Source organism: Salmo salar, chromosome ssa09 (genome assembly GCF_905237065.1).
Source record: "Salmo salar chromosome ssa09, Ssal_v3.1, whole genome shotgun sequence".
Classification (NCBI taxonomy): domain Eukaryota; kingdom Metazoa; phylum Chordata; class Actinopteri; order Salmoniformes; family Salmonidae; genus Salmo; species Salmo salar.
The window spans coordinates 84,612,592-84,635,975 of NC_059450.1; the positions used below are offsets into that span (position 1 = coordinate 84,612,592).

Consider the following 23,384-nt stretch of genomic DNA (forward strand, 5'->3'; position numbering starts at 1 on the left):
TGACCCTACTCAATGATCCCTACTTAATTACCTTACTTAAAAACCCTACTTAATGACTCTACTAAATTATCCCTACTTAAATACCTTACTTCAAAACCCTACTTAATGACTCTACTAAATTATCCCTACTTAATTACCTTACTTCAAAACCATACTTCATGACCCTACTAAATGACTCCTACTTAATTACCTTACTTAAAAACCCTACTTAATGACCCTACCAAAATTATCCCTACTTAATTACCTTACTTAAAAACCCTACTTAATGACCCTACTATATGACCCAACTCAATGACCCCTAATTAATGACCACTACTTCATTACCTGATTTAATGACACCTACGTAATGACCCTACTTAATGATATCTACTTAATGACCGATACTTAATGACAGGAACAGAAAAGGGAATGTCTGAGCACAGAACACTACAACCTTGTAAAATGGGTCCCTGTAGCATTTCTCAAGGGAGTTTCATCTCTGAAGAGGGTTTGCTAGCTTTTAGAATTAGCAAGACAAGTCGAGCATGCCGAAGGGGTTGAACGGCGATGAGAGCATCGATCACAATATTATCCATGTAGGTGGTGGCAATATTGGTTATGGTTTTCAGCAGTGTTGTAGTACTCGAGTCCCGAGTACTTGTGACTCGACTTGGACTCGACCATTGGTGACTCGGACTTGAGACTCGCCTTCTCGACCACTCGCCCTTCCGTGCCTTGTATTTGCACTTGGACTGGATAGGCTAATAATGTGTACTCACTCAGGTAGCATGGTAGCATGCTCACTCAGGTCACTCAGGTAGCATGAGCCATGGAAAAATGTGTAGAATTGCAGGAAATTACCTTTAAAACTACAACATTGTATGTCCACCTCATGGAAAAATGTGTAGAATTGCAGGAAATTAGCTTTAAAACTACAACATTGTATGTCCACCACATGGCAAAATGTGTAGAATTGCAGACCTTTCATTAAAACAGCAACATTTTGTCACCGCGGCCAACAGGAGGGCTTCTAAAATGTTCGGTCGGCGAGCGCACAATTGGCCATGCCCACGCGACGTCCACCACCTAAGCCCCATTTTGATCCAAAACAAAAACTTTAAAACAAAAGTCTAGCTATTGTCCTCTCACTCTCCTTGAGTATTGTAAAGTAGGCTGTCTTTGTCTTGTCGCTCTGCCCTCGCACTTTCCCCCCTGCATCACATAGCCAAGTCTTCCTTTAGTTTTAACGCTGCAAAAACATACACAAATATCAGTGGGTGATTTCAAAAACGTAGTTGAGAGCCTGACTTAACATTCATATATGTAGTAAATAAGTAGTGAAACACAGGTATTGAGTAAAACTTGTGAGGTAGTAATGAATGGTAAATTAGTTGATTTCCTTCACAACAGCTCTGCGCTGCGCTGCGCTGCAAAGCGCAAGAAGTATGAATGCCCTGACTTCTGCAGAGGCCATATCACCATATAAACGGATTGGCCATGCAGTGCCTTTAATCCATTGCAGAGGCTGGGGGGATGGCACAGTCCAAGAAGAAGGGGAGTGTGGCTGGAAGGTGCTCCATGGTCAATCCCACCCCTGCATTGGTCACGCAGCATTTATGGTGATATGGCCTCTGCAGAAGTCAGGGCATTCATACTTGTTGCACTTTGCAGAGCAGCGCAGATCTGCTGAGCAGAGTTGATGTGAAGGAAGTTGTCAAGGAAGTGAGTTTGTGTTTATACAGGACCTCCCGCCCCCCATCTACTGTCAACCAATCATGTCAATGCGTAGCTATATGGAGCTCTCCGCATTGTTACAACATTTGGAAGGCACATGGCAATGCTGTACTTAATTTGGCCTCTGCATTCCTCCAGAGGCTCTGCAATTGTGTCACACCATCCATACTGCGCCTTCGACCACATTTTCGGATCAAGCATAAATCTCTCTCCAGAATGCGCTCTCCACCAATTTGAACACATTCTTTGTTTCATTTTTTTTAACCTTTATTTAACTAGGCAAGTCAGTTAAGAAAAAAATATTATTTACAATGACAGCCTAGGAACAGTGGGTTAACTGCCTTGTTCAGGGGCAGAATGACAGATTTCTACCTTGTCAGCTCAGGGATTCAATCTAGCAACCTTTCGGTTACTAGTCCAACACTCTAACCACTAGGTTACCTGCCGCCCCTTCATAACTTCATTGTGTGAATTGTTTGCATTTGATTGTTAGTGTCTATCAATTCCCCATTACTTATATCCCCAGTAGACCATTTACCATTAATTTCTGTCATTTCTCATCTACAATATCAATCAAATAAAATGTTATTTGTCACATGCGCCGAATACAACAGGTATAGACCTACTATGAAATGCTTACTTACAAGCCCTTAACAATGCAGTTCAAGAAATAGAGCTAAGAAGATATTTACTAAATAAACTAAAGTAAAAAATTTAAAGTAACACAATAAAATTAAAATAATGAGGCTATATACCTGGGACACCGAGAGTCAATGTGCAGGGGTACAGGTAAGTCGAGGTAATTTGTACATGTAGGTAGGGGTAAAGTGACAATGCATAGACAATAAACAGCGAGTAGCAGCAGTGTAAGAACAAGGGGGGGGGTCAATGTAAATAGTCCAGGTGGCCATTTCATTAATTGTTCAGCAGTCTTATGGCTTGGGGGTAGAAGAGGTTAAGGAGCATTTTGGACCTAGACTTGGCGCTCCAGTACTGCTTGCCGTGCGGTAGCGGAGAGAACTGTCTATGATTTGGATGGCTGGAGTCTTTGACAATTTTTGGGGCCTTACCCTGACACCGCCTAGCACATACGTCCTGGATGGCAGGAAGCTTGGCCCCAGTGAAGTACTGGGCCATACGCAATACCCTCTGTAGAGCCTTAAGGTCAGATGCCGAGCAGTTGTCATACCAGGCGGTGACACAACCGGTCAGGATGCTCTCGATGGTGCAGCTATTGAACTTGTTGAGGATCTGGGGACCTATGCCAAATCTTTTCAGTCTCCTGAAGGGGAAAAGGAGTTGTCATGCCCTCTTCACGACTGTCTTGGTGTGTTTCGAACATGATATTTTGTTGCTGATCTGGACACAAAGGTACTTGAAACTCTCGACCCGCTCCACTACAGCCCTTTTCATGTGAATGGGGGCCTGTTCGGCCCTCCTTTTCCTCTAGTCCACGATCAGCTCCTTTGTCATGTTCACGTTGAGAGAGAGGTTGTTGTCCTGGCACCACACTGCCAGTTCTCTGACATCCTCCCAAAAGGCTGTCTCATCATTGTCGGTGATCAGGCCGACCACTGTTGTGTTGTCAGCAAACTTAATGATGGTGTTAGAGTTGTGCTTGGCCACGCAGTTGTGGGTGAACAGGGAGTACAGGATTGGACTAAGCACGCACCCCTGAGGAGCCCCCGTGTTGAGGATCAGCTTGGCAGATTTGTTGTTGCTTACCCTTACCACCTTGGGGGAGGCCCGTCAGTAAGTCCAGGATCCAGTTGCAGAGGGAGGTGTTTAGTCCCAGGGTCCTTAGGTTAGTGATGAGCTTTGTGTGCACTATGGTGTTGAACGCTAAGCTGTAGTCTATTAACAGCCTTCTCACATAGGTGTTCCTTTTGTCCAGGTGGGAAATGGCAGTGTGGGGTGCGATTGAGATTGCATCATCTGTGGATCTGTTGTGGCGGTGAGCGAATTGGAGTGGGTCTAGAGTTTCCGAGATGATGGTGTTGATGTCAGCCATGATCAGCCTTTCAAAGCACTGAATGGCGCCAACGTGAGTGCTATGGGACAGGTAAGGCAGGTTACCTTCACTTTCTTGGGCACAGGGACACGGTGGTCTGCTTGAAACATGTAGGTATTACAGAATCTGTCAGGGAGAGGTTGAAAACGTCAGTGAAGACACTTGCCAGTTCCCGCGCATGCTCTGAGTACACGTCCTGGTGATCTGTCTGGCCCCGCGGCCTTGTGAATGTTGACATGTTTAAAGGTCTTGTTCACAGCAGTATACCACCCTGCATCCCACTGCTGGCTTTCTTCTGAAGTTAAGCAGGGTTGGTCCTGGTCAGTCCCTGGATGGGAGACCAGATGCTGATGAAAGTGTTGTTGGAGTGCCAGTAGGAGGAACTCCTTCCTTTGGTCTAAAAAAATATCTCAATGCCCCAGGGCAGTCATTGGAGACATTGCCCTGTGTAGGGTGCTGTCTTTTGGATGGGACGTTTTATCGGCTGTCCTGACTCTCTGTGGTCACTAAAGATCCCATGGCACTTATTGTATGAGTAGGGGTGTTAACCCTGGTGTCCTGGCTAAATTCCCAATCTGGCCATTCGGTCACCTAATCATCCCCAGTTTGCAACTGGCTCATTCATCCCCCTCCTCTCCCGTGTAACTATTCCCCAGGTTGTTGCTGTAAATAAGAATGTGTTCTCAGTCAACTTACCTGGTAAAATAAGGGTTAAATAAAAAAATATTAAAAACATTGTCTATGGAGAGTGTGATCACACACAGAACAGCATGCTTCAGTGTTGCTTACCTCGAAGCGAGCATAAAAGGCATTTAGTTCGTCTGGTAGGCTCGTGTCACTGGGCAGCTTGCGGCTGGGTTTCCATTTCTAGTCCGTAATAGTTTGCAAGCCCTGCCACATCCGACCAGCGTCAGAGCTGGTGTAGTAGGATTCAATCTTAGTCCTGTATTGACACTTTGCCTGTTTGATGGTTCGGCTGAGGGCATAGTGGGATTTTTATAAGCGTTACGCATTAGTGTCCTGCTCCTTGAAAGCGGCAGCTCTAGCCTTTAGCTCGGTGTGGATGTTGCCTGTAATCCATCGCTTCTGGTTGGGATATGTACAGCAGGTATATCTCACTAGTCACCCCCAAAGCCAATTCCTCCTTTGGCCACCTTTTCTTCCAGTTCTCTGCTGCCAATGACTGGAACGAACTGCAAAAATCACTGAAGCTGGAGACTCATATCTCCCTCACTAGCTTTAAGCACCAGCTGTCAGAGCGGCTCACAGATCACTGCACCTGTACATAGCCCATCCAACTACCGCATCCCCATACTGTATTTATTTATCTTGCTCCTTTGCACCCCAGTATCTCTACTTGCACATTCATCTTCTGCACATCAATCACTCCAGTGTTTACTTGGTATATTGTAATTACTTCGCCACCATGGCCTCTTTATTGCCTTACCTCCCTTATCTTACCTCATTTGCACACACTGTATATAGACTTTTTCTACTGTATTATTGACTGTATGTTTGTTTATTCCATGTGTAACTCTGTGTTGTTTTATGTGTCGAACTGCTTGCTTTATTCTTGGCCAGGTCGCAGTTGTAAATGAGAACTTGTTCTCAACTAGCCTACCTGGTTAAATAAAGGTGAAATAAAAAATATAAAAAATGTATGTACGGTCACTGTTGGGACGACGTTATCGATGTACTTATTGATGAAGACGGTGACTGAGGTGGTATACTCCTCAATGCCATTGGATGAATCCCGGAACATATTCCATTCTGTGCTAGCAAAACAGTCCTGTAGCGTAGCATCTGCGTCATCTGACCACTTCTGCATTGAGCGAGTCACTGGTACTTCCTGCTTTAGTTTTTGCTTGTAAGCAGGAATCAGGAGGATAGAATTATGGTCAGATTTGCCAAATGGAGGGTGAGGGAGAGCTTTGATGTGTCTCTGTGTGTGAAGTAAAGGTGGTCTACAGTTTTTTTATACATCTCCTTGAGTCTTAGTGCCAGCATTGGTTTGTGGTGGTAAATAGACGGCTATGAAAAATATAGATAAAAACTCTCTTGGTAGATAGTGTGGTCAACAGCTTATCGTGAGATACCTTACCTGGAGACTTCCTTAATATTAGACATCGCGCACCAGCTGTTACTTACAAATAGACACACACCCCCACCCCTCGTCTTACCAGACGTATCTGTTCTGTCCTGCCAATGCACTGAAAACCCAGCCAACTGTATGTGTCGTCGTTCAGCCACGACTCTGTGAAACATTAGATATTACCGTTTTTAATGTCCTATTGGTCTCTAACGGTGATCATCCAGTTTATTTTCCAGTGATTGCACATTGGCCAATAGGACAATTGGTAGAGGCAGGTTACCCACTCCCCGACGAATTCTCACAAGGCACCCCGATCTCCGCCCCCTGTATTTCCTTATTTTCTTCACGTGAATGACTGGGATTTGGGCCTGGTCTTGGAGAAGCAGTATATCCTTTGGACTCATTAAAGAAAAAATCTTTGTCCAGTTCGAGGTGAGTAATCGCTGTTCGGATATCCAGAAGCTCTTTTCGGTCATAAGAGACAGTAGCAGCAACAATATGTACAAAATAAGTTACAAACAATGCGAAAAAACACAAAATAGCACAGTTGGTTAGGAGCCTGTAAAACGGCTGCCATCCCTTCTGGCGCCGTTGTTTGTTTGGTTACAGTAAAAAAAATTATGCTTTCAATATATTATTATTCCATTATTTTACCTGTTCTCATTGTCAGAGTGTACACGTTGTTTGCATAGCGCACAACCTATGCTATGCTTGTGAGAAACAAGTATTTGTTTATTTCATTCCATTTTAGGCACCTTAAACAGCAAGCCAACGAAATCTGTTTTTACATCCATTGAGAATGACAATAGTTCCTCACTGTATTTGAAATATCTTCCCAGTTCTCTCCTTTTCGATATCCACTCTGCCTAGAAGAGAAAAATGTCATGCTCTGATCCAGTGGAAACGTCATAAAATAGGCCTACCTGATTACTTCTTATCCATTTCGCAAATATCCTACAGCTATGTCTGTCCCGAGGTCACTGGCGGGCGAAACTCTGAGGGGTTTATTCTGGGGTTTGCTAGCAGGAGCTTCAGGCTGGCAGGAACTTCAGGCTGGACCCAAGTTAATAATTGTTTCAAGTTCATTGCAGACAGGCCATGCGTAGCCCATGTGATTTCTTTTTATCAGGATTTTCTTTTTTTTACCACTTTTTCATGGTATCCAATTGGTAGTTACAGTCTTGTCCCATCGCTGCAACTCCCATACGGACTCGGGAGAGGCAAAGGTTCAGAGCCGTCCTCTGAAACACAACCCAGACAAGTCGCACTGCTTCGTGACACAATGCCCGTTAACCCGGAAGCCAGCCACACCAATGTGTCAGAGGGGACAAGAACATCCCTGCCGGCCAAACCCTCCCCTAACCCAGCCGACGCTGGGCCAATTGTGCGCCGCACCATGGGTCTCCCGGTTGCGGCTGGCTGCGACAGAGCCTGGACTCGAACCAGGATCTCTAGCCTTAGACCACCATTCGCCACTCGGGCGGCAGGACATTTTCTACCTGCAGGCTGCAATGTTTATATTTGTTGGCTTTATAGGCTATTTTACATAGTTGGCAATGGCAATAGAAGTTACTTTTTAGGTTTGAATCATTTTAATTTAGATTTGGATAGAATTTTGATTAACCACATGGCAATGATTTTGAGATAAGAAAACATTATTATAAATTAAATGAAACTGTTCCACGAATATGTGCATTAAGAAAACCATAACTGAAAGGCAGATCGGTGGAAACGGTAAGATAAATTGGCATTCCACATGAGAAAGGTTGCTGACTCCTTACACCAGCAACTTCAGGAGAGTAACGGCAGAATCTGCAAAAGCCATTTAACTGACTTGCCTAGTTAAATAAAGGTTAAATAAAATAAAAAATAAATAGGCCTAACTCAGTTGAACACACAACAAAGCATGCTGCCTTGATAAACTCAGCATTAATGAACGCAGCCTTGATGAGCACTGTGCTGATGAGCAGACCGACTCCTTTCTGAAATATCCACATTGCACTGGGCCAATCAGGCTAATGAGGCTCTCACTTCCTCCATTCGAGCTAAAGTGGCGATTGATTGGGGGGTGGGAAGCCTTTACAGAGGGGAGAAATAATTGCTATGAATGGGCAATCTGCAAACTCATTCACTTTTTTCCCACCGTTTTGTTTACCGACATACCGGTCATTAGGGATTGACTCTGGGGGCTCCTGTTAACTTGTCAATGTCAAACATTTAAATGAAATATAAATCAGACTGCTGTAAATTATTCTGGGATAATTTGTCTGTCCGTTTTGGAGTGCTTCAGCATTGCAGTGGTTGCTGGTCCGACCGAGCGGAATGTGTGTGTGTGCGTGCATGTGGGTCGACAGACAAAGTTCCTAACTACAGTGTGGATACAGTTGGCCTACAGTAGAGTATTCACAGTTAGAGATATACTAACTAAAACGGACAGAAAAAGCCTGAAGTCACTACAGGAACTACAGCAGAGATAGCAGTCAGTTACAATACCTACAACCTCCAGCACACACGCACTGTTGGGGCAAGTGACTTACAATGGCTAGTTGTTATTTATATATATTTTTGTTGTTGTGCATTTTGCTATTTGCCTCGACTCCTGCATGCTTTGTTGACTATGAACTTTCTTGTTTACCCAACCGTGGGACAGACTATGTTTGTTCCCACACTCGGGACTCTGACTCTCTATTGGTTACACAGACAATTTTATCACGTTACCTGATAAAATTGCTGTATAATATGATCTTGTGGCCATCTAATGCACATTCACATGTCATAAATCAACACTGCAGAGCTCTCCCTGTCCTCTGCCGTGCATTGATTGTATTACTGTTGATGATATCTGGAAATGTGCATGTACACCCTGGCCCATCTACTGTTGCTAGCCCCAATTCTGACTTGTGCTCTGATATCGGTTTCACTGATTTCTGGTCTCGTAAAAGCCTGGATTTTCTGCACGTTAACACTAGAAGCTTATTACCTAAAATGGATCAATGAAAGTGTGGGTTCATAGCTCCAATCCAGATGTGTTGGTCATTACTGAGACGTGGTTAAGAAAGAGGGTTTTGAATACTGATGTTAACCTTTCTGGTTATAACCTTTTTCGGCAAGAAGATCTTCCAAAGGTGGGCGTGTGGAAAAAAATAACCAAGGATCACCTTCAGTGCTCGGTTGTCTCCACCAAGTCTGTCCCCAAACAATTTGATTTGCTGGTTTTAAGCATTAAACTTTCAAATAGCTCTTTGTTGACTGTTGCTGGGTGCTATCGTCCTCCATCAGCACCGGCCTGTACCCCACCTGCTCTAGGCTCTCTCCTGGCCCCTTACACCAAGTCTGAATTTGTCCTGCTAGGTGACCTAAACTAGGACATGCTTAATCCATCTGACGAAGTCCTAAAGCAATGGGACTCCCTACATTTTTCTCAGATTATTACCAATCCCACAAGGTATGACTCCAAACACCCAGAAAAGGCTACTCTCCTTGATGTGATCCTGACAAATAATCATGATAGGTATCAGTCTGGTGTTGACCTTAGTGTTCGTAATGGCTGCTCAGTGAAACGACCTGTCCTGATTTGTCATAGACGCGTGCTAAAAAACTTTAATGATCAAGCCTTCCTTCATGACCTGGTCTCTGTAAAATGGTATAGAATCAGCTTGATCCCCTCTGTCAAAGACACTTGGACCTTCTTTTTTTATATTTTCAGTGGTATTGTTAACAAACACGCCCCCATAAAGAAAATGAGATTTAAAAACAGGTTCAGCCCTTGGTTCGATCGTAATCTTGCAGAGTTACTCCACCTCAAGAATTGCATTTGGCGAAAGGCTCGGCACATGCATACTCAGGTTGAATGGCTTTCGTTCAGGCAAATGAGAAATAAGTGCACTCAGGCTATCCAGAAGGCCAAAGTTAGTTACTTTAAGGAGCAGTTCTCTCTCTGTGGGTCTAACCCCAAGAAGTTCCGGAAAACGGTTAAAGACCTGGAGAACAAACCCTCCTTCTCACAGCTGCCCTTATTGTTGATGATGTGGTTGTTATTGACAAGAAGCACATGGCTGAGCTCTTTAATCAGAACTTCATTAAGTCAGGATTCCTATTTGACTCAGCCATGCCTCCTTGCCCATCCAACATTTCTTCATCTCCCACCCCTTCTAATACGACTTGCCCCGATGCTCCTCCCTCTTTTTCCCCTGCCTCACTACAAAGTTTCTCATTGCAGGCGATCACTGAGTCCGAGGTGCTAAAGGAGCTCCTTAAACTTGACCCCAAAAAGCCATCTGGGTCAGATGGCTTAGACCCTTTCTTCTTTAAGGTTGTTGCTCCTATCATCGCCAGGCCTATCTCTGACCTTTTTAACCTGTCTCTCCTCTCTGGGGAGGTTCCCATTCTTGGAAGGCAGCCACGGTTAGTGCTTTATTTAAATGGGGAGATCAAGCTGATCCTAACTCTTATAGGCCTATTTCTATTTTGCCCTGTTAATCAAAAGTGTTAGAAAACAAGCTTTCCCTGCCCTTAACCCTGTCTGAACACCTCCAAAAACAAAGGTTGTGTGGTTTGGTAAGAAGAATGCCCATATCCCCACAGGTGTGATTAGGGCTGCAAAGGGTTGGAAACTTTCCGGTAAATTTCCGGAAAAGTTAGTTTATAACAGTGAACCTTTCTTGTGGGATACACATAAGGGAATTTTAGGTCTTGTGGCATATTTTGGTTAAACTATCTCCAATTCAATGGAATTGCAACCCTCTGCATGCACAGAGCACTCTTCCATCACATGTACAGCTGATTCTCAAGATCTTGCACACTAATGAGATGCTATTGAGCCCACACTACTGCACTGTCTGAGCCAAGGACTACATGCTTTCTGGTAAGTTTTGATTAAATACTGGGTATTTTATGTGACATACATGATTTTTTGTTAAATAATAAATAGCCTACAGCAAAGTGTGTTTAAATCATTTCTAACTTGTTAACAATTTCTGCTAGTTCATTTTTGCTACCATGTGGGTTTTAGCTTGCGTGAGCTTCTTAACTGAGGAGTGTTAATTCACCTGTTTCCATACATGTTTCATTTTAAAACAGGTATCTTGCAAAGGAGTTGTTTAACCTCTATGGGCTAGGTGGGACACTATCCGAAAGGGTAAATAAGGGTGACGAGCATGGCGCAATTCGTGACAAAAAAATTCTAAATATTCCATTACCGTACTTCGAAGCATGTCAACCGCTGTTTAAAATACATTTTTATGCCATTTTTCTCATAAAAAAGCGATAATATTCCGACCGGGAATCTGCGTTTAGGTAAACAGATGAAAGAAAATAAAGCATGGGGTCGACTCGGGCACGCGCCTAAGCCCAGAGTACTCTGATCGGCCACTTGCCAAACGCGATAATGTGTTTCAGCCAGAGGCTGCCTCGATATCGTTCAGCTTTTTCCCGGGCTCTGAGAGCCTATGGGAGCCGTAGGAAGTGGCACGTTATAGCAAAGATCCTCAGTCTTCAATAAAAAGAGCCAAGATGAAACACAACTTGTCAGACAGGCCACTTCCTGCATGGAATCTTCTCAGGTTTTGGCCTGCCATATGAGTTCTGTTATACTCACAGACACCATTCAAACAGTTTTAGAAACTTTAGGGTGTTTTCTATCCAAAGCCAATAATTATATGCATATTATAGTTACTGGGCAGGAGTAGTAACCAGATTAAATCGGGTACGTTTTTTATCCGGCCGTGTCAATACTGCCCCCTAGCCCTAACAGGTTAATCTATCTGCTTAACTATTTATCTGTACATGGAATTGCATTTGTTTCTTTTTTACTCATTTTTTTCTAATCTTTACAGGAAAATGCCACGGGCACTATCTGATGTGTGGAGACATTTCACTGCAGCTAATGTAGAAGGAAAAGCTGTGTACATACGCAAATACTGTGTCAAATCATGTGAAGAATGCAACAAAGATGCAGAATCATCTGGCCAAGTGCATAAAGTTCCCTCAGCGCTCACAACAAGCAACCTCTGACAAAAGTCCCTCTACTTCTATTCGAGGTGAAAATGATGAATCAGAAACCTTATCAATAGCAACAGCTCATGGTCCTCCTGGAATCAGAAGTTTTTTTTTTACTCAATGGAGGAACGTAGTCAGAGAAATGCTGATGAATGTCTTGCTCGAGCTGTGTATGCAACTTGTTCACCTCTAATGCTCACAGGCAATGTGTATTGGAAGAGATTTCTGAATGTACACCTCTCCAACCAGACATGTTTTATCTACTAATTTGCTGGATGCAGATGTCACGGATCCCTCCAGAACTTTCATTACACACACCTGGCCCCTATTCCCACTGATTGTGTTTGTATATATGTGCCCTTTGGTTTCCATTGGGCTGTCGATTATTGTTACTATGTCCGTTGGTGCGTGTGAGTACCTGTGCTGTGTGTTTTGGGCTTGCATGCCCTTGTGGATTGTGCAGATGATTACGGGTCTCGTCCCATGTGTTAATCATATTTACTCGAGGTACTCGAGGTACTACGCTCTTTTGTTTGGGTTTCAACCCTGTGTTTTTGTTACGTGTTTGTTCCGTCTTCGTCCCCGTGCCTTTACACGGCACGCCGTAATTTGGGCATAATAAAAAACCAGATTACGTATTCCTGAGCCTGTCTAACGAATCATTCATGCCAACGTGACAGCAGAGTTCAACATAGTTCAAGTGAAGGTCAAGCAAATCATAGAGAAAGCAGACTGTATTGCAGTCATCTCTGATGGGTGGTCGAATGTTTGTGGGCACGGAATAATTAACTACATCATCTCCACCCCTCAACCAGTATTCTACAAGAGCACAGACAAGGGACAACAGACACACCGATCTCTACATTGCAGACGAGCTGAAGGCAGTCATCAATGACCTTGGACCACAGAAGTTATTTGCACTGGTGACAGACAATGTTGTGATAATGAAGGCTGCTTGGTCTAAAGTGGAGGAGTCCTACCCTCACATCACACCCATTAGCTGTGCTGCTCATACATTGAATCTGCTCCTCAAGGACATCATGGCACTGAAAACAATGGATACACTCTACAAGAGAGCCAAGGAAATGGTTAGGTATGTGAAGGGTCATCAAGTTATAGCATAAATCTACCTCACCAAGCAAAGTGAGAAGAATAAGAGCACCACATTGAAGCTGCCCAGCAACACCCGTTGGGGTGGTGTTGTCATCATGTTTGACAGTCTCCTGGAGGGGAAGGAGTCTCTCCAAGAAATGGCCATATCACATTCTGCTGATTTGGACAGCCACATCAAGAGGATCCTCCTGGATGATGTATTTTGGGAGAGAGTGGTAAGCAGCCTGAAACTCCTGAAACCTATAGCAGTAGCCATTGCACGGATTGAGGGAGACAATGCCATCCTGTATGATGTTCAGACTCTGCTTGCAGATGTAAGAGAAGAAATCCGCACTGCCCTGCCCACTTCACTGTTGCTCCAAGCAGAGGAAACTGCAGTTCTGACATACATCAAAAAGCGTGAAGACTTCTGCCTGAATACCATACACGCCGCAGCGTTCATGTTGGACCCCAAGTATGCTGGCAAGAGCCTCCTGTCTGGTGCAGAGATCAACAAGGCCTATGGTGTCATCACTACTGTGTCTCACCACGTTGGCCTGGATGAGGGCAAGGTTCTTGGCAGTCTGGTGAAGTACACTTCCAAGCAAGGGCTTTGGGATGGAGATGCAATATGGAAGTCGTGCCAACATATCTCATCAGCCACCTGGTGGAAGGGACTTTGTGGATCTGAGGCTCTTTCCCCTGTTGCCTCCATCATCCTCCAAATCCCACCAACATCAGCCGCCTCAGAGCGCAACTGGTTCTTGTTTGGGAACACACACACCAAAGCACGCAACAGGCTGACCAATACAAGGTTTGAAAAATTGTGGCCATCCGGGCAAATTTGAGGCTTTTTGAGCCTGACAACGAGCCATCCTCAACAAGATTGGAAAGTGACAGTGAAGATGAGGCCTCAGAGTCTGATGTTCAAGAGGTGGACATTGAGGAGGTTCAGGTAGAAGACATGGAAGCCTGAGAGGAAGACAACCAAAGCTTTAGTTTCTAGACTATAATTTTACAGATGTATGTTGAAAACGTTTTTGAGAGAGGCGATGGATCATTGGGGATCATTCAATATTCCCTTTCTTTTGTTGTTCAGTGAAATCATCCCATGTGAAGAGTCAACTCATTTAATTAAAGTTCAATTTGTAACTAACATTATTTTTTCTATTGGAAAGATTTAATCATTTGCAATTATGTCTACTTATGATATGGTAAAAGGATTATGTTTCTGTCTCCATATGATATGGTAAATATATCCAATGCAAAAAGCATCTACATTTAAATTGTATTAATATTAATTTGCATATATTCCCGTTAATTCCCATATATTCCCGTTAATTCCCACGGAAAGTTTCTACCTCTGAATATTCCCCATTATGTGCAACCCTAGGTGTGATTACTACGTCCGAGGGTTTAGAGCTTGAGGTTGCCATCTAATGCACATTCAAATGTCATAAATCAACACTGCAGGGCTCTCCCTGTCCTCTGCCATGCATTGACTGTTTTACTGTTGATGATATTTGGAAATGTGCATGTACACCCTACCACATACAAGTACTTGGGAGTATGGCTAGATGGTACACTGTCATTCTCTCAGCACATATCAAAGCTGCAGGCTAAAGTTAAATATGGACTTGGTTTCCTCTATCATAATCGTTCTTCTTTCACCCCAACTGCCAAACTTGCCCTGATTCAGATGACCATCCTACCTATGCTAGATTACGGAGACATAATTTATAGATCGGCAGGTAAGGGTGCTCTCAAGCGGCCAGATGTTCTTTACCATTCGGCCATCAGATTTGCCAGCAATGCTCCTTATAAGACACATCACTGCACTCTATTCTACTCTGTAAACTGGCCATCTCTGTATACCCGTCTCAAGGCCCACTGGTTGATGCTTATTTATAAAACGCTCTTAGGCCTCAGTCCCCCCTATCTGAGATATCTACTGCAGCCCTCATCCTCCACATACAACACCCGTTCTGGCAGTCACATTCTGTTAAAGTTCCCCAAAGCACATCCCTGGGTCGCTCCTCTTTTCAGTTCGCTGCCGATAGCGACTGGAACGAGCTGCAACAAACACTCAAACTGGACAGTTTTACCTCAATCTCTTCATTCAAAGACTCAATCATGGACACTCTTACTGACAATTGTGGCTGCTTCGCTTGATATATTGTTGTCTCTACCTTCTTGCCCTTTGTGCTGTTGTCTGTGCCCAATGATGTTTGTACCATATTTTGTGCTGCTACCATGTTTTGTGTTGCTACCGTGTTGTGTTGCTGCCATGCTATGTTGCTGTTTAGATCTCTCTTTATGTAGTATTGTGTTGTCTCTCTAGTCGTGATGTGCGTTTTGTCCTATATTTATATTGTATTATTATCCGCGCAGGAGGCCTTTTTCCTTTTGGTAGGCTGTCATTGTAAATAAGAATTTGTTCTTAACTGACTTGCCTAGTTAAATAAAGGTTAAATAAAAAAATACAAAATAAAAGATATAGGCCAGCCAGTAGAGTAGAGATAGCACCTACAGCCAGAGATATAGGCCAGCCAGTAGAGATAGCAGTCAGTTATGACACCTACAGCCAAATATATAGGCCAGCCAGCAGAGATAGCAGTCAGTTATAACACCTACAGCCAGAGATATAGGCCAGCCAGCAGCCAGTCGAGTAGAGATAGCAGTCAGTTATAACACCTACAGCCAGAGATATAGGCCAGCCAGCAGCCAGTAGAGTAGAGATAGCAGTCAGTTATAACACCTACAGCCAGAGATATAGGCCAGCCAGCAGAGATCGCAGTCAGTTATAACACCTACAGCATGAGATATAGGCCAGCCAGCAGCCAGTAGAGTAGAGATAGCAGTCAGTTATAACACCTACAGCCAGAGATATAGGCCAGCCAGCAGCCAGTAGAGTAGAGATAGCAGTTCTAACCTCTACAGCCAGAGATATAGGCCAGCCAGTAGAGATAGCAGTCAGTTATAACACATACAGCCAGAGATATAGGCCAGCCAGCAGCCAGTAGAGTAGAGATAGCAGTCAGTTATAACACCTACAGCCAGAGATATAGGCCAGCCAGCAGCCAGTCGAGTAGAGATAGCAGTCAGTTATAACACCTACAGCCAGAGATCTAGGCCAGCCAGTAGAGATAGCAGTCAGTTATAACACCTACAGCCAGAGATATAGGCCAGCCAGCAGCCAGTAGAGTAGAGATAGCAGTCAGTTATAACACCTACAGCCAGAGATCTAGGCCAGCCAGTAGAGATAGCAGTCAGTTATAACACCTACAGCCAGAGATATAGGCCAGCCAGTAGAGTAGAGATAGCAGTCAGTTATAACACCTACAGCCAGAGATATAGGATAACCAGCAGCCAGTGATGAAAACAGTAGCCCTAAGTACAGTGTAGATAAGTAGGGAGGTAGTGTACCTGTGGGGCCTTTGCTGTAGATTACCTCCCGTCACTGAGAGGGAAGCAATGGAAATCACTTTAACTCCCTGTGTGTGTGTGTGTGTGTGTGTGTGTGTGTGTGTGTGTGTGTGTGTGTGTGTGTGTGTGTGTGTGTGTGTGTGTGTGTGTGTGTGTGTGTGTGTGTGTGTGTGTGTGTGTGTGTGAGTGTGCGTGTGAGTGGGGCCAGTCAATGCTGCTGTGTTTTCTGTAGACTACAGTGTTTAGGCATTGAGGTTGAAACACAGCTACTCTGTCTGTCTGTCTGTCTGTCTGTCTGTCTGTCTGTCTGTCTGTCTGTCTGTCTGTCTGTCTGTCTGTCTGTCTGTCTGTCTGTCTGTCTGTCTGTCTGTCTGTCTGTCTGTCTGTCTGTCTGTCTAGGACCGGGATTGGCGTTTATCTTGTATCTGAGCTACTGCTGCCAGATACGTGGGGAACAGTGAGGGTTCCCCATGGCAACCAGGGGCCTCTTCTCTCTAACACCCCCTAAGAGGCTGGAGACCAGGGAATCTAATCAACGAGAACATTTAGCCCTACCCATACCTACCATAACTCACACTGTCTGAAAGCAGGTAGTCTAAATTGAGCTGTGGGTTTAATTGAAATAAAATAAATAAATAAATGCAATTTAAAACAACTGCAAAACTAAAAGCTTGTTGACTTTACCAGAGTATAGAATTGGGCACCCACACACATTCACCTCATCAGTCCAATGACAATTCACAATTCATTGCGTAATCCATCTTAATCAAATAGCCCATCAGAGACAATATATCCTCCCCTCAATCTCTTTCTCTCTCTCCACTGAGGCCGGATGGAGTGATTGAGGGGTGTAAAGAAAAGGATGTTTTACCCTCCAACCCACCCTCCTCCCCATCACTAAGACAGCTCTTAAGTGCTTGTGGGTTTTTATGTTTGCAGTGTTTTATAGGAGAATGCAGGAGCCAGCAGCAGTAAAAGGGTGAAGGGGTGGGAGTGGGTGGGGTGGGGGAGTTACTGTAAATCCAATCTTTATTGAGAACGACACAAACTACATAAACAGTCCTCCCCTATCCTCTCGCCCTCTCTACTGATCGATCAGCAGCACAGTGAATGAAGTGATGCTAGTGTGTGGTGCTGTGTGCTCCCCCCCCCACCAAACTCTGGTTACCAAAGTGACAGAGATACTCAGGAAAGGTCTCCTTGATCCCTCTCTCTGTTACTTCTTTCTCACTGTAGCTTTGTCCAAAATCCTACCCTATTCATTACATAGTGCACTACTTTTTCTGTGCACAATACTAGTGTCCACATTTGTCTGGCCAAAAGTACAGCACTATATAGGGAATAGGGTGCCATTTGGTTTGGGACACACCCGCAGTCAGCCCGTCTCATTCCCTCACCTTGCTCTGCCTGTCCCCTCTCCTCCAGGGGTTGTTTACAGCTCTGTTTCACTTGTTATTCAGTGGCACTTTGCATAGTGAGAGTGGGACTCTATAAAAAGCCTTGTAAAAAATACAGGCTGCTGGCTCTGATGTTGGAGCCAACATGATGTTAATGAGAGATTAGTTATTCACACAGCACAACATCGGCGGCCATGATGTTTTATGACAGTTGACACTAAATGACCAATGAAGACACATCATTTTCTATGCTAAACCTGATCATCAAGTAGCTCTTTTGATGTTGGACTGGACACACCACACACTGTGATGCTAAATGAATGGCAAACACAGTACTGATGATTAAAGTCTAGCTATGATCACAAAGCAACTTCAGGCTGATATAGCATGATACACTTGACTTTACTGTCATCTAGAGGTGGAAAGTTACACAACACACAAATGGCACTGAGAAACCAGTTTATTGTATCATATTAACTTATTTGTAAATGACACATAATACATAGGATTCTAATCAGAATACTATAGTTAAAAAAGGCCCTAGGAGAGGCCCTGCAGACAGCCAGTAGGGCGATCTCTTGCTGGAAACTGAGAAGACCACAGGGTCAGGGTGGTTAGTTCAACAACAGAAGTAGAGCATAAGCATTAGCTCTTTATAAGCTCTCTGGGTGTCACTCTGAGTACAGTACAGTAGAGTCTCACACACACACACACACACACAAAGAAGATACGGTTTTCAACAAACTCCTAGAGCTTTATTTCCCAAAATGGAGGGATTCTAAATGTGGGTGTGTAATCAGGTTAACTGTGACCTGACTATGATGGGATCACGATAATGTATCAACCCTCAGGCCATAGCCTGTCTTGGTTAGAGTGAAAACTCTATCAGTACAATAATACTTCTCATTTCACAGTGATTTGTCCCATATAGAGACCTGAGGCCTCAGGACATACACAATATGTTTTACTATAACAAATGTCACTTATTATTACTATAATGTTACCTAACATGTTATTCCTTTAAGTAGTGCTGTCTTACTTATTACTAGTAATGTTGTTATTACTAAGTAATGATATTACTAAGTAATGCTATGTTATTAATAATTAATGCTGTCATGATTAAGTTATTACTAGTAATGTTATGTTATTACTAAGTAACATAATAATGTCCACTTCGCACCAGCGAATGCACCTGACGATTTGCAACACCGAAAATATTCTAAATTTGGTGCACAACGATATCACTAGTATTAAAGTCACCACTACGGGAAAGTGGACCAATGGCTATAATACGTGAAGAAAGAGTTGATATTTAAAATGCCATGATGTGAGTGTGATACCGAAGTCAAACCGCCACAGAACTACAACGTCAGTTTCAGGTGTGTATTCAGCTCGGTAGTTAATGTCGTTTTCGTTATATAAAGCACTTTTATTCAGTTTGAATACAGAGGAAGAAAAACTTGGCATGTGTCATTTTGTTGTAAACAATGACTCATGGAATGTACCAAATGGGAGGGCAGCTTTATGACCTATATACGGCATGACCATAAAATGAATATCTGTCTGTCTTGTTGTGTTATACGACACCATGCAGAGTATAAACAAACAAATTATTCATATCGAGCTTACTGTTTCTCTGTCTCTCTCACCACCCTCTACTGGCCAACAGCTAAAAATACATCTTACTGTATAACGTAATTTGTAGCCTAATGACAGAGACTGGTGGAAAAGAAAAACAATACAAATGTTACATAGAATTCATCTCCCTTTTCCTCATCTCCTCTTTCCTCATCTCCTCATCTCCTCTTTCCTCATCTGTTCTTGTACACTATTTATTTTCAGGTCAGTGACCACAGAGGAAACATGAGAAGGAGAGAAGAGGAAATGTATAACTGCCTTGCTTTAGCTTTTGAAGGATGTCTCAACCAAGTTTCAAAGCAGTATACCACCCTGCATCCCACTGCTGGCTTGCTTCTGAAACTAAGCAGGGTTGGTCCTGATCAGTCTCTGGATGGGAGACCAGATGCTGCTGGAAGTGGTGTTGGAGGGCCAGTAGGAGACAACCTTTCCTCTGGTTGAAAAAAAAATATCCCAATGCCATAGGGCAGTGATTGGGGACATTGCCCTGTGTAGTGGGCCGTCTTTCAGATGGAACGTTAAATGGGTGTCCTGACTCTCTGTGGTCACTAAAGATACCATGGCACTTATTGTAAGAGTAAGGGTGTGGCTAAATTCCCAATCTGGCCTTAATACCACCATGGCCATATAATCATACCCAGTTTACAATTGGCTCGTTCCTCTCCCCTGTAACTATTCCCAAGGTTGTTGCTGTAAATGAGAATGTGTTCTCAGTCAACTTATCGGGGGTAATATAATAATGCCCCTTACTTGTGAGTGTATGTCCTTCAATTGTCGGGTACTGCAGGGTTCCCCAACTGGCAGGGTGCTTTTATTTGAACTTAAATGGTGATTGGCATCTACACTTTCATAGTATTACCACGACAACCGGCAAAACAGTTTGTCTTTCAATCACCCACATGGGTATAACCAATGAGGAGATGGCACGTGGGTACCTGCTTCTATAAACCAATGAGGAGATGGGAGAGGCAGGACTTGCAGTGCGATCCACGCCAGAAATAGGAATGACTTCTATTTTAGCCCTTGGCAACGCAGACGCTCATTGGCGCGCGGAAGCAGTGTGGGTGCAATAATTGAAAAACATAGATTCCTACATTTATTTTGCAACACACGCGATGTGAGCGGTTTAGTCAGGGTATTATGCAAATGTGATATTTCAGTTTTTTTATTTTTTATAAATAAGCAAACATTTTTTAAAACCTGTTTTTGCTTTGTCATTGTGGGGTATTGTGTGTAGAGGGAAAAAATGGTTTAATCAATTTTAGAATTAGACTGTAACATAACAAAATGTGGAAAAAGTCAAGGAGTCTGAGTACTTTCCGAAGGCACTGTATGTGATCGTATACAAATGTAAGCGAATTTTGAAATTATTTTGTTTTAGTTGAATATAACATCTGTTTGGGCTTCTTGCTGTCGATTTTCAGTCTACAAATTATTTGTAATTATTTTCCGGCCCACTGACCAGATGCTCAAGAACAAATTGGCCCGCGGATGAATCTAGTTTACTGTTTGTATCCCATGATGACCCCTCTCATCCCCAGACTTATACACAACCAATGAGACTGACATACGGTCGATATAACTGACAAACACACACACGCGCGCACACACACACACACACACACACACACACACACACACACACACACACACACACACACACACACACACACACACACACACACACACACACACACACACACACACACACACACACACACACACACACACACACACACACACACACACACAGCTAAACTCTCTGTCACTCACACTTCCGGTGGCCGGAAACTGACAAAAGAGGAACACCCTTTTTTTGTCAGCACTGACACATGTACTACACATCATACGTAGACCACAGCTCGAGACGCAAGCCAACAGAGAGACATAGAGGGGAAGTGTAACAGTGTAACAGGCAGGGTAGTTTGCAGAACAAGCAGAAGAAGGAGAAGAGGGTATTCTTTTTATAAAGCTGCCAGAATCCCCTGCATTTTGGACGGTGGAGAGGGTAAGATGCACAAGAGTGTGTAGCCTATGTCAGATGAACTGTCTTGTGTGTGAGTGTTTTGACCCAGGGTCTCAGTGAGAGATAGAGAGAGGTGATGTTGGAGGATGGGACAGAGACATGGATGTGAACAGTATAGAACGGCAGTAGGCTTCTATTGTATTGATGTGCCAAAACTCTCACTCTCCTGTACTGTGAGTAGAACAAGAGAACTAGTTAAGTTACAGAATGCTTAACCTATACCATGTTGTTATTACTATACTTGACATGACACACGCACACACACACACACACACACACACACACACACACACACACACACACACACACACACACACACACACACACACACACACACACACACACACACACACACAATTGGATATTTGGGTGGACATTTGATGGTGGTAGGTAGGGTTGAGTAGTGTTGGGTAGGGTATGGTTTGGTAGTCTTGGGTAGGGTAGGGTAGGGTTGGGTAGGGTTGGGTTGGGTAGGGTAGGGTTGGGTTGTGTAGGGTTGGGTAAGGTAGGGTTGGGTAGGGTTGGGTTGGGTAGGGTTGGGTAGGGTAGGGTTGGGTAGGGTAGGGTTGGGTTGGGTTGGGTAGGGTAGGGTATGGTAGGGTAGGGTTGGGTAGGGTAGGGTTGGGTTTGGTAGGGTTGGGTAGGGTTGGGTAGGGTAATGTAGGGTTGGGTAGGGTAGGGTAGGGTTGGGTTGGATAGGGTTGGGTAGGGTTGTGTAGGGTAGGGTAGGGGTTGGGTTGGGTTGGGTAAGGTTGGGTTGGGTTGGGTTGGGTAGGGTAAGGTAGGGTTGGGTAGGGTAGGGCAGGGTTGGGTTGGGTAGGGTTGGGTAGGGTAGGGTAAGGTAGGGTAGGGTTGGGTAGGGTAGGGTTGGGTTGGGTAGGGTTGGGTAGGGTAAGGTAGGGTAGGGTAGGGTAGGGTAGGGTAAGGGTTGGGTTGGGTAGGGTTGGGTAAGGTAGGGTAGGGTAGGGTAGGGTAAGGGTTGGGTTGGGTAGGGTAGGGTTGGGAAGGGTTGGGTTGGGTAGAGTAAGATCTGATAGTGGAAGTATGGGTCCAGAATGAAGTTAGAAATAGGATGTCAGCTGTCATAGTGAACTTGTCAGAATAACCCAGTCAGCCAGGGTGTGTGTCTGTGTGGGACGTGTGGTTGGGATTGGGAAGTGTGTTTCAGTGTCAGTCTTCTTATCATGTGACATACACACACACATTTTCTGTCCTCTCCCTTCACAAGTTCTTTCTCTCATTCTTTTTCCCAATCCAACACTTCCACCCTTACTATTCTCACTGCCTCTCTCTCTCTCTCTCTCTCTCTCTCTCTCTCTCTCTCTCTCTCTCTCTCTCTCTCTCTCTCTCTCTCTCTCTCTCAGTATGGCAGCGTGGGACCTGTCAGTTACGGTGGAGGACCTGGGAGCTGATGCTCCGCCCATCACTGTCAGTGTGACATCTGACCTACACATAGGCGGAGTCATCCTCAAACTGGTGGAGAAGTCACGTGAGTCACACACATATTCAGATGTATGGTCAGTATGGTGGAGACCAGCAGTCCCCCTACCCTACGCAGCTTATATCCAAAGACAGAGCACTATATAAAGGTGATATTCACTCATACTATCCACCACAAGTAGATTCCAAAGTACTGACTGTGCGGGGATTGCATGGCGGACATGTTGTGTCAGAGGGCTCACCAGTTTCCTCCCCTGTGCAGAGGTAAAGCGCGACTGGTCGGACCATGCCCTGTGGTGGGAGCAGAAGCAGCAGTGGCTCCTGCGTACGGCCTGGACCCTGGAGAAGTGTGGCATCCAGGCAGACGCCGGGCTCATTTTCATGGCCCAGCACAAGTCCCTGAGGCTGGGCCTGCCCAACGGCCTGACCCTCAGGCTCCGGGCCTGCTTCTCTGGGCCTGTGTTCCGCACTGTGCTGGGCATCTGCAAGATGCTGAGTGAGTTCAGAAATCAATTCCTTTATTTTCTATTTTCCAGAAGATGGTTTTAACAT

General features: G+C 44.3%; 1 protein-coding gene across 1 annotated transcript in view; it reads left to right on the forward strand.

The window, feature by feature from the left end:
- The first annotated feature begins 21,170 nt into the window (after nucleotides 1-21,170).
- LOC106612070 (fermitin family homolog 3) overlaps nucleotides 21,171-23,384 on the forward strand; it is a 10,309-nt gene continuing 8,095 nt past the window's right edge. The window contains exons 1-3 of the mRNA XM_014212891.2: nucleotides 21,171-21,374; nucleotides 22,757-22,881; nucleotides 23,095-23,328. Of these exons, the coding sequence (XP_014068366.1) occupies nucleotides 22,758-22,881; nucleotides 23,095-23,328 (358 nt within the window). The 5' untranslated portion in view covers nucleotides 21,171-21,374; nucleotide 22,757. The remainder of the gene's footprint in view (nucleotides 21,375-22,756; nucleotides 22,882-23,094; nucleotides 23,329-23,384) is intronic.